Raw genomic sequence first — 11,926 nt, 5'->3', positions numbered from 1 at the left:
ATGATTTTAATGCTGTTTTTTTGTGGCAGACTAAATATTAATGACAGACTGTTGATCTTTGAATAAAAATATGTTTGGTTCAGGTGTGAAAATTCATTTTATTATAGGCTATGTAGTCAAATATCATAGTAGGACTACCCCAAAACCTCCCCAAACAACACCCCCCCCCCCCGTCCGTCCAAAACCTCCCCAAACAACCCCACGAAGAGTTGCCCCAATAAAGTTTTTTTCTTCTTCTAAAGTTGACTGAGTCAGGATCCCTACAGTGTTTTATGCTCCCTACTCCCTGGATAGTTCACCCTAAAATGTAAATTAAGTCATAATTGGCTCATACTGTTGTTCTACTAATGACGTATGCCCCCTCATCCCAGCAAACACAGAACGTTGGCACAACGTACCCAACCTTCTAACAACGTTTTAACAACATGGCCAAAAGGTTGCTATAAATACGTTGTGTGGTGAAGGTTGTTACAGCGTTGTCACATTGTTGACAACATTGTTCAGGGCCATAGATTTACGCAAAAACCGGAAATACGTAAACGAAGCGTAAACCCAGTTCCGGTGTGAGCTTATTGGCGGAGAAATGGCAGCTAGAGTGTTTTCGACTAGCCTGAGTTGTCTTCCGAAGTTCACCAGCGCCGATGTGGTGAAGAGTGTGGAGATACATTCGTCCACTAAAGGGAACAAATTGGACAAGGGATATAAATTCTTCCACGAAGAGTTTATCCACAATTACCAAGGTAAGTAAAGAAGAAATTGCTTTAGCTTTAGCCATAGCACCGGTTAACTCTGTTTACGTTAACTGTAAATATCATACTGTCTATGGTAAATATTAGCAGGTGTTGTGAATTTGCAATATAATAAGGTATAACACACATCGCAGTGAATATGTCCTGTGTATGTTTAAGTGAGATGGCATGAGATTAAAATAACAACCAGTAACGTAATTTGGTGAAGCTGTAACTTACTAGGTAAATGTGAAATGTTACTGACATTGTCTTTTAATTTAAAGTTGTGTATTTCTATGTGAGATAAGGTTGAGCCAACGGTGTCTTGACAACCACTGGACTACATGTGTACTCGTCACTGCCCTGAAGCGCGAAAATCAGCCTTTTAAATTTCAACCGCCCGTTGGGCTCATTGTGTTGTCTCGTTCTTCATCGAGCAAGGATACGTGAGTATTGCGTTTTATTTACCTCAGCTAAATAAGATACGTTATTATTCAAACACAACCTACAACTTCATTTTCTAATGTGACTAATGTAGCCTCGCTTGCACGGTTTAGGTTTTCATTTCATTAGTCTGCTATTTAGTCTCATTCGTTTCTTTGCTCCTCTGGATTTGTGGATGTTTCCTGAACTGATTCCGGTTACCAAACTTTATCGTCCGGCTTTCGACCACTGTCTGCCATTGCTACAGAACCGGGTTTGTTCATTAAATGTTCGGATCTTTGCTTTTGATGTTTTATTTATTATACTTAAAAGAAATTTGTATATTCATTTATTTAGATTTTTTCTTTTTTTTCACAAATGTATGACTTTTGGAAGTGCAATTTGATTACCATATATGCAGTTAGTTTTAATAAATTTGAATTAACGTAACCTTCTGTAATTTTTACTCTTCAAAGTGTACACTTGCAGGTGTTGATTATAATTAGGCTAATTTACTGATAGTCCCGTGGTAATAATAAGGATAAACAATATTTAAAAAAAACTTCTAACATTCTAATTATCTAACATCTGTCTAATAAAAAATTAACCTCAAAACATAAAATGCTAAATGGGGGATATCTACTGTATAGGCCTATCTAGCATAAAAACAAAAAATTGTCAGAAGTTCTGACTCAGAACGTCATCTCTCAGTTGCTGAATGTCGCGCAACAACGTTGCTACAGCCCTGTCGCACGTTGTTACAATAGCCGCTTTCCGACCGGATGAACCTTTTCACAGTTCCTAGAACTATTGGCTAAATTACCCGGATGTCGGCGTGTTCGCACCGCAGGAACTAGGAACGATTTTAGTTCTAGGAACTCCATTTGGAGGAACTAATTTAGGTCCTACTTCAGAGTAGGGTCTAAACCAGCACTATAGGAACTACCCGTGACGTTAGTGTACGCTGATTGACCGAACGCACGCGGAACACCAGCACCCGCCATTTTTAAAACAGCTAGAATGTAAACACACAGATTATAGCCTATATATTTACTCCATAAACTAACTATACAAACATGGAAAACAGTGATAGATGGGTCTCTTGCCACAACGTTAATGTGTTTGCTGGGATGGCAGTGAATATCGAGCATTAAGCTTTTAAAATAAGATGCAAAAATATCACAGAATGATCCCATGCGACACATGCCGTATATTCCAAGTGAAAAAAAATAAACTGAAATTTAATGTATTATTGAACAAAAATCCTGACCTTGGCCGTTGTTCTTCTGTGCATGTTACTCGGCCTAGAATTATGATATTCCAGTGGTCCACCCTGTCCTGCCCAATTTGTCATGGCTGCAAATGTCACAGTAAGGTTCTGTCTTGTTTGGTATGTTTACACGATGGTGATGATGAATGATGTACTAAAAGCTGGAAACTTTTTCCTGTGCGTTTTTCACGTACGGACCAAGCGTGCCGCACTAGCCCTGAAAAGTGAAGCCAAAACGTCTCGATCGCCCCCCGGTGACTGGTCCTAGTATAGGTCATAAGCCCCGCCTCCCTGTGTTATTCAACGGGACGTGAGACCAACTAAACAATTTAATTACACTTCAAATATCTTTTTTCCAAAGGTGGTTTCTTTCATTTGCTGTTGTTTTTATCACGCTGATGTAAGTTCAAGTGTCTGTTTCAAAAATAAGTTGGTTTTTAGTTAGTTACGTGATGCGGTGGTGTAAAGTCATGATTGACAGCTGTGATTGACAGGTTCTCAAGCGAATCCACTGAAGCACCAACGGACATTTTTTTCGGGATCTTCGGAGGACTGAGGAGATTGTATTTACTTTATTTTAACAAGCCTCTTGACGTACTGCAATCAATTTTTAAAAAAGTGTGCAGAATCAGAGAATGTCTAATAGGAAGAGAAGTGGCACTCTCTGCTTACTTCCGGTTTCTGGACTGGCTGCAGTTAACACGTCTCTGTCCATGCGGGGGCGCTCGCAGGCGAGTGCAGAATGAATGGAGGTCTATGACGAAAAACCCTCAAAATCCACTTTTCTCAGGATATAATTTTTTGTCTAGTAATTTGAATGTTGTATTCGAAAGGAGATGCAAAGAAATTACACATTGCTGGGTGTTAGATTTTTTAGAGTCACTTATTTGGTTTAAAAAGTCTTTTAAAATGTCAATGACGTCAGAATGCTGACGTCATTTGCAGAATGCTAGCGTGTTATGGGCAACAACAACTCAACCTGTAAGAAATCGAAAAGAAATAAGTACTCGTTCATTCAACTTTCGACCTATAACACATGTTGAACTTGCAAAACCTACAATAAAATCTGAGATTTCTCAACGGCAATCGGGTGAAAGAGACACATTTAGCTGTATAGCCCCATAGACTCCCATTCATTCTGCACTCGCCCGCGATCACCTCCAGTGGAATTCTAATGGAACTGCAACCAAGATCGATACAATGGGGCTAATAGGAAGTGCCAAGGCTCTCCGTAGACGGGCTCTGGCAGAATCCACTCTCCCTGAGTGCATTCTGCGAGAGTGAGGGCGGAGCGTTGATTTCGCGGCTTTACTTCCTGCTCACTACTGCGCAGGTCTGGTCCCGAGATCGCTACTGCGCAGACTCAAGTTCCAATATGTCAGCGCCATATCGGGACTCTGGCGGCTTCAGTTCTCATCAATGGAAGAGAGCGAAGGGGCGTCGTCCATCTTTTTTTACAGTCTATGGTACGGACTACAACATTGTCAAAACCATTCCATCCACACCGATCCGTGAAAATGACTAAAAACGCTGTATAATTCATGCAAGGCCAGCAGGTGGCAATGTCATTTTGTAAAGAAACAGTACATGCCTATAGACAACATGTTGGCCTAATATGCATGCGCCTGACATCACCATTTCACAAATTCGCGTTTTTGTTGTTTACACAGAGACCATAACAATTTAGTTTTACTTTGAAACCCGTTAATGAATGGCCAAAACGCAGTTTACAGTTTACAGTGAACAGTGAACAGTTTTCCGTTTTTTAGGTCACCTGTCTCCTATTTTGTTGATTACCTTCCTCATGTATTTAAGTCCTCAGTTCTCCTTTGTTTATTGTATTTTGTTAAAGTTCTATTAGTTGTGGTGTCGTTATTCTCTTCAGTGTTTATTAAAGTGATTATCTGTTCATTCTGCGTCATGCATTATCATTTGGATTCATACTACAAGCAAACCCTAACAGAAAGAGAGATCTACAGACAAGATTAAATGACGAACATTATAAATGGATATTTCCGCAGTCCATCTCCTCCTGCTGGAGCAAGGGTATAGCTCCCTCGAGGATCACACAAGGGACTTTTTCGACCTGCTGTGCCTAACTCACTAATCTGACTTTGTGTTTATATCACACCGGACTTAACCAGCGGTTTGAGCCAGAGCCTGTCATGACTTCACTTGTTTCATTCCTGGATGAATCAGCGTTTTTTGAATGAATCTTTTTTTTAAATTATTTAACAGTAACTTGTCGCCACCTACTGGTGTTGTGTTGTAATAGAAATCATCTTTATTTGAAGTGTCACCTTTCAAAAGGTGATTTACTCTATTTTGATACCATAGATATCAGTGTTTATATCCGAACTATAAACTTTTTTTACGGTACTTCCATGATTATCTGAGTGTTTGTGAAGACTTACATTGCTTCTAGTCACCTGAATGTCGGATTTGAAGCCCTTCTGCCGGTGGAGTTCTCGCCACCGTTTGAACGCTTTTCCGATGTAAATTCGGACTTCGCGTTCCTTCTTTTCCCTATTCTTTGTTATTTGTTCATCGGAACGTCGTCTCTTTGGTCGTGTGTCGGCCATATCAAAATCTGGGGAGGAGGCGATGAGCAAAACATTTTGCTGTGACTTAGCTTAAAATCAGATCCAATTTTGACCAATTTGCAGAAATCCACATTTTAAAAATGGAAACCCAGCACTGTATACATTGGACAGAACACCTGAGTTAAAGTAACAGCTTGGTTACACACTTTAACTCAATGTTAGCTCATATTGACTGAAACTGGGCTATTTTATTTTTAACTTAAAAAATTGTTTTATTTACAAAGTTTGGGAGGAGCACGTTCAGATAATCCAGTCCACCCTGAGCTAAAGAAGGCTTATATAGAGAGCAAACTTCAGCATCCCTCCTCCACCCCAACTCCTCATGCTCGATTATTCCTATCCCAGCCAGGGATGGGGCTGGGGGGAGTGCTTTGTGTTCTGGTCAAATCGAGCTCGATCACTCTCCTTGGACAGCACGCCAAATACACATATTTTATACCTGATTCTAGTAAGTGTGATCTCTTGAATTTTTTTCTTTTTTTTTTTTTCTTTCTTCTATGGTTATTTCTTGCAGCAAGTGTTTTTTTTATATATTTGTTCAATTTAAAGGGGTGGTTCATTATGATTTTACTTTTCTAACTTTAGTTAGTGTGTAATGTTGCTGTTTGAATATAAACAACATCTGCAAAGTTACGATGCTCAAAGTTCAAAGCAAAGGGAGATATTTGCTTTTAAAGAAATCGTTTTTTTAAGGACTACAACAAAAGGCTGGTAGGGACTACACAACATTCCTCCCAGGTTAGTGACATCACTAACCCTAAAATGTACATAAACCCCGCCCCCGGGAACACGCAGTCCATGTTGAGAAGAGCAAGAGTTGTTGTAGTAGAGCACATTTGAGAGTCTGCTCAAGTTGTTGCATCCGTCTTTTCACATGCAATACAGTACATTACACAAATGCAATAGCATGTCACTCTGTAGGCATCTTGCACAAGCGATTTATAGATTATCATGACAGAATATGGTAATCAAAAACTTGAAGATAGTTAACTCCACATCAGCAACATAAATTCATCAACTAACCATTCAGAAACGTCCTGTTGCATTATTCTACATGTTGTCACTTCTTCTTGAGTCTCTCCATTGTCCGACTCCAATTTAAACAAAAAACATTTTAGACATTTTAGCTCATGTCTGTGTGAGGTAATCGGAGCTGCTAACACACGCATCTCTTGAAGCTCTGCCCTCTGTGCTGGGAGCAGCAGCTCATTTGCATTTAAAGGGATGCAAATCCATCTGTTGCACCATAGTGGAACACAAGTATTACCAAACCATCATACATCAAGTTATCATATTCATCTTCATCCGCATCTCCATCTTCGCTCTCACCCTCACTCTCTCCCTGCAGGATTCACTGTCACTATGACCTCATCTTCCTCATCAAAGTATGACACTTCATCCTCATCCTCATCACAAATTACAGGGGGAAGACTCCAGACCCTGTCAACAGTGAGCCAGCATTAGCAGAGGAGCTGAACAGTTTCTTTGCCAGGTTTGACAGGGACAACAAAAGAACAGTAATGCCAGCCCTGTCACTTGAGGGAAGCACAGCACTGGTAACGAGGTGAGATGCACCTTGCGCACCATCAACCCACACAAAGCAGCTGGACCAGACGGTGTGCCGGGACGTCTTCTGAGGGACTGTGCAGATCAGCTGACTGAGGTCTGAGCTGACTGGACCTCTCCCTGTCCTCTGCCATGGTACAAGCCTGTTTTAAAACATCAACCATCATCCCAGTTCCAAAAAAGTCTGTGATCACTTGCCACAACGACTACAGGCCAGTGGCACACACTCCCATAGCAGCTAAATGCCTGGAGAGACTGATCCTCTCACTCATTAGGAACTACACTCCTGCAAATATGGACCAGCTGCAGTTTGCTTACAAGGCAAACAGATCGACAGATGATGCGATTTCCATGGCTCTACACACTGTTCTGGAGCATCTAAAGTAGACTAATGCCAATGCCAGGATTCTCTTTGCCAACTACAGTTCAGCCTTTAACACTATAGTTCCAAACAAACTAATCACGAAACTATCTAACCATCTGGGGCTAAATGCACACATGCAACTGGATTTTGGATTTTTAACAGACCGAACACAGAGAGTAAGGCTGGGAAAACAGGCGAACAAAAAGGACTGAACATGCCCCACTCCTTATAAATGAAGATATAGTGGGGGATTTCTGGGGGTACAAATCACAGAGGTGCTCAACTGGACCACTCACATGTCCACAGTGGTGGGCCCAGCAGAGCCTATATTACCTGAGGGCATTCAAAGGATCCGGTCTACCCGAAACTGCTGGTGAACTTCTATTACAGTGCCACCAAAAGTAAAATAACATGACGTCATGGTATGGTAACTGTAATCAGGCTGACAGGAAAATGCTGCAAAGAATTGTAAGTACAGCACAGGATACCATTGGGACCCAATTACGAGACCTGGACTCAAAACTTCATAAAAGACCCATCTCACCCAAGCCATCACCTGTTTAACCTTCTGCCTGGGAGGAGATACAGGAATATCACTGCTCGGACTTCGAGGAAGAAAAATCGTTTATTTCCCAGGGCTGTGACAATACTGAACGCCACTTCTGCTCAATCCATCATACCTCAGTGTTAAATAATCAAAGACCACAGAGACATGTTAATCTCATCATTGTATATTGCTACTCTTTTTCATCCCACATTTTTGTAATTTATTTTAATTTTATGTCAATCCCATGTATAGTTATTGTTTTCTAATATTTGTTGTTTGCTGAGCATGGTGACTTTTTGTAATCTTGTTGTTTACATTGACAATAAAGCTCTATTCTATTCTATCAACTGTCAGTTGTGTTTTATACCTTTTTAGATATGTGCATATCATAATATGTGCAGTCAGACATAGTATATGAATTACTACTCTTATGAGTGCATTACAAAAGCATGCAAACATGCAAATATATTTAGATAATTCTAACTCTTTTCCTTACAAATATAATTTTGTATTCCAACCTGGTATGGTTTTATGCGATTCCATTATGGTACAATGTCGCCTCAGTTTTTTGTAATGTCCTTTAAAACATTTGATGATATATAATGTAAAGTTCATGAAATACCTCTTTACTCACTACTGAAGGTGGCTCATTTTTGGGGGGGGGTGATTAACTGGACATAAATTAGTGAAAAATGCACTTTTCATTGGGGAAAATATGGAGCCATGGGCCGTAGCTAGTGGGGTGAAAGGTGGTAAAAATCCAGCAGTTATAGGCTACTATGCCCCTGTTGTATGAATAATTCTAATATTTATATTAGTTATATGCCTGAGATTTAAATGAAAACCACAAAAACATGCAATTTGGTTAAATATTTTTTCCAAATATCTGCTTCTCTTACCTCCCTAAAAATGGTTTAGTCCGATCTAAAGTATTTATTAATTACTCAGTCAGTGACAAACATCAGATGGACCCAATAAAATTGTAAGTCGGCCAGCTCGTGAACAGAACCAATCAGAGTTGAGGCAACAGCTGCCTGAAGTTAACGAAGAACTTGGTGGAAGAGCAGAAGACTGAATGACTGACTGAAAATTTCGGGGAAAAGAAAACATAAATGAGGGTACCAGAAACGCCATGAAAAGAAGGAGAGGAAGGCCAGGAGAGTTGTTGTATCCCAGTCGATCAAGACGTTCTTAAATACAGTTTGCATTGTTATTTCGCTGGTAATAAGAAAACTACCGTCTACAGCCTGCCTGGTAGTCTTTTTACACTATTGTAAATAGAGTTAAAAAATTGACACGAGTCAGGACGAATTGCATTATGCACCTGACCTGCCGGCTGATGATGTATTTATTACATCAAGAAAACACGAATACAACACACTGCACTAATACATGTATTAGATTTATTTAATAATATTACCAGTTCCATATTATCTTTATTAAAAAATAAGACAATAAATGATTTTATTTTTTAAATTTGACTGCATTCTTGTCAATTTCTAAATGTTTACTTATTGATTTATGAATTCTAACAGACTGATGGGGGAAAAAAAAAACATTATTTTGCTGTTACTTTTTTAAAATTGTTTTTATTATTATTTAACAATTTCTTGTTTTTTGTTAGTTTTTATTAGCTGTGATTTTTATATAAACATTTAACTTTTAAAATAAAGGTTTTACAACAACATCACCATCTTCTGTTATATGGGCCTTCATGCTCATTTGTACAGTATGATATTGGTGGAGGGTGGTGGGGGGGCCCACATCAGTATTTTTTCAGGGGGCCCCGAATCCTCTAGCTATGGCCTATGTGACCCGTGCATTTGTGCTGAAACAAGACACTAAATGGACCCCTGTGGGCCATGTGAGCACTTTTTTGCACTTTCATTGATTAGTATTTGAGTTCTTCTCCCCTGAGATAGGTTTGACCAATAAATGGGTGTCTCATTTTATTAAAAATAAACTAAAATAGACTATGTTGCCTTGAGGCAACACCGAGTGCTAATTAAATATTTCATGATAAATGAGTTATTTGAAGCAATGATTCTACAAGTGCAAGGCATCTTTATAGATATGAATGCACAATGCAAAGTTTTGAACACCGGACAGCCTGTGTTATCTGTTTTGAGTTTTGTGTCTACAGTTTTGGAAAATTACATCAAGGTTCTAAAATTGGTGCCAAAATGACTGTAAAAACAAAACAAAACAACAACTGTAGGATAATGGCAGAATTATGAGAGGGGCTCATACATTCTTGCAACATCTCACATGCCATAACCTGCGGCTACAAGAACTCTGAACCATCCTATAGGCCAATCATTTATATGCACATTCATATGGCCCAACTTGCAGCATATACCGCTACCGTCCGAAAGTCTGTGTATACAATTGTGATCAAATTAAGAGCATTTTGAGTGTTTTAAAAATTGAAAAAGAAAATATTAGGCCTACTTTATAACCATTGCAAGGTGAACAACTATTCACTGATAATGCTGAACATGATGGCAACAGTTTTGTTCATTTTGGAGAGAAATGTTGATGCTCATTTATCAATGATGCTTTACATATCATTATGCTGTATGTTAAAGTAATTTACTTGATGAATAAAAAGACTCACAATCCAGCCCTTGTTTGATTGCTTTATTTATATACTTTTTCAACACTTTAATGCATTGAATCATTGAATTGAGGCAGAGATGTCGAGCAGGACTTCAGAAATACTGGCTGGTGAGAGCGGACACAACTACAGACAGGAGCTTCTGCCAGGTGGCCTGAACTGCAGGGGTGAAAGCGGGTCCAAATGCGGTCGCAATGATAATGGTGAGGCAATTGGCCAACAGCTGCGTGGGTCAAGAAAACGTGCATTTGTTAGGCAACAACAGTCTGTGATATCCTTATGAATACGCTCAAATTTAGAAAATAAAGCATTTACCTTGAAGTTGCCTGGATCGACGTTGAGTTTCTCGCAGTGCAGCTGGCTAAGTTGGGCGTAAGTGGCTTTGATGTTATCCATGTTCTTCACGGCTTTGTCCAACGCATTTAGCACAGTTTTACCATGTGCTGACACTTTAGGATTGCCCTGGATTGCAGCTGCATTGGATAGGTCTCCAAAGGTACCGAAATACCTCTGAATCCAGGGGTATACGATCAGCACCCTGTCACATGAAGGAATGGAATATAGGTCTAAATCCAAACTCTTTTCAAAATACATAATTGAATTAACGACGTGATATAATCTTTGACACGCTTTCACATTACCTTGCCAGAGTCTGGGGTCCGATTTCACCGACGTTGATTTTGCCCCAGACACTCGCAACAGTTTTGCGCTCGGAATCTGACCACTCCACCATTGTGATTATCTCTTTCCTTTTTCAACAAGTGTGAATGCTGAACATAGATAGATGCGCGCGGAGTTTTTATTTATAGCCTACCCGCACTCGCCCCACACCAGGCGCCGAGTGATTTGTGTGGGACCCATTCGTACTTGGATCCGATTTAGTTAGCTACATTTTGATTAGAACTGCGAACTTAGATTGAACCCATTTCGTACATCTCAAAATAAATATGGATTCAACCATCAAAATCACGAATGTCGTATTGTGTGTATTGTTGTGTGTAAGAGTCCAAAATCTAATCAAGGCTTTATGTTGTAATTTGTCTTCCATTCTCAGAAAATGTTGAAAACTATAGCTGGCCATTAACCTAATTATGTTTAAAAAACACTAGGCACATGAGTCGCATTAACAGTGGATGGCACATAGGCTAGTCAATGTTATAGGCTAATATTTAGACATATGAATCCGTATAGGGGAAAAGCTCGGGCATGTAAATTATTAATATTAAATTAACGTTAAATTAAATTATCGCTTTCAACATCTAATTTAAGTTTTTAATTTGAACGAGTGCCAGCTCATTTTGCTTTATCTGGACACTCAAGAGCCGTTCCTCCCATTTCAAAATTGTCTTAATTTGTTTAATCTCGATAACCGTGGATGTCCTGTTCTTTTTGTATTTGCCCCACCCCTTTAGGTACCATTTGGTGTCCCCAAAAGACCCCGAAGCATCTCTCACACGGTATAAAAAAAATTACATGGTCAAGTTATGTCAAAGCTTATTTTGATGAGTTAAAGCAATGTAATAACATAAGCAATTCTCACATTTTTTGTTATACTAAATTCAACTCAATTCAACATTTTTTTAAACAAAAAAGTCAGTTTAATGTAATTTAACTTGAAATTACTTAAACATCCAAGTGAATTGTACTTTTACTTACTTAAACCTTTTACTTACTTAAATTACTTAAACCTTTTACCAAGTTAAAGGCAGCAACTTTTACATGCAAACACAGCAGACTCACTAAAAAATGATCGTAATTTTAACGGTAAAAGACTGTAAAAATGCTACAGTGAAAAACTGTTAATTGGT

The 11,926-nt window shown here is 39.1% G+C and overlaps 1 protein-coding gene across 1 annotated transcript; it reads right to left on the bottom strand.

The window, feature by feature from the left end:
- Positions 1 to 10,126: 10,126 nt before the first annotated feature.
- LOC311083011 (hemoglobin cathodic subunit beta-like) lies at positions 10,127 to 10,917 on the bottom strand. The gene is made up of 3 exons (XM_084114257.1): positions 10,760 to 10,917; positions 10,434 to 10,656; positions 10,127 to 10,341 (listed from the first exon to the last, which is right to left on the bottom strand). The coding sequence occupies exons 1-3, from the start codon at positions 10,849 to 10,851 to the stop codon at positions 10,213 to 10,215; spliced, it is 444 nt and encodes a 147-aa protein (XP_083970383.1). The 5' UTR covers positions 10,852 to 10,917; the 3' UTR covers positions 10,127 to 10,212.
- Positions 10,918 to 11,926: the final 1,009 nt, after the last annotated feature.

This window comes from Abramis brama (genome assembly GCF_963993115.1).
Source record: "Abramis brama genome assembly, chromosome: 1".
NCBI lineage: Eukaryota > Metazoa > Chordata > Actinopteri > Cypriniformes > Leuciscidae > Abramis > Abramis brama.
The sequence above is the reverse complement of the archived record's forward strand: the minus strand, read 5'-3'. Positions and strand labels throughout refer to the sequence as shown.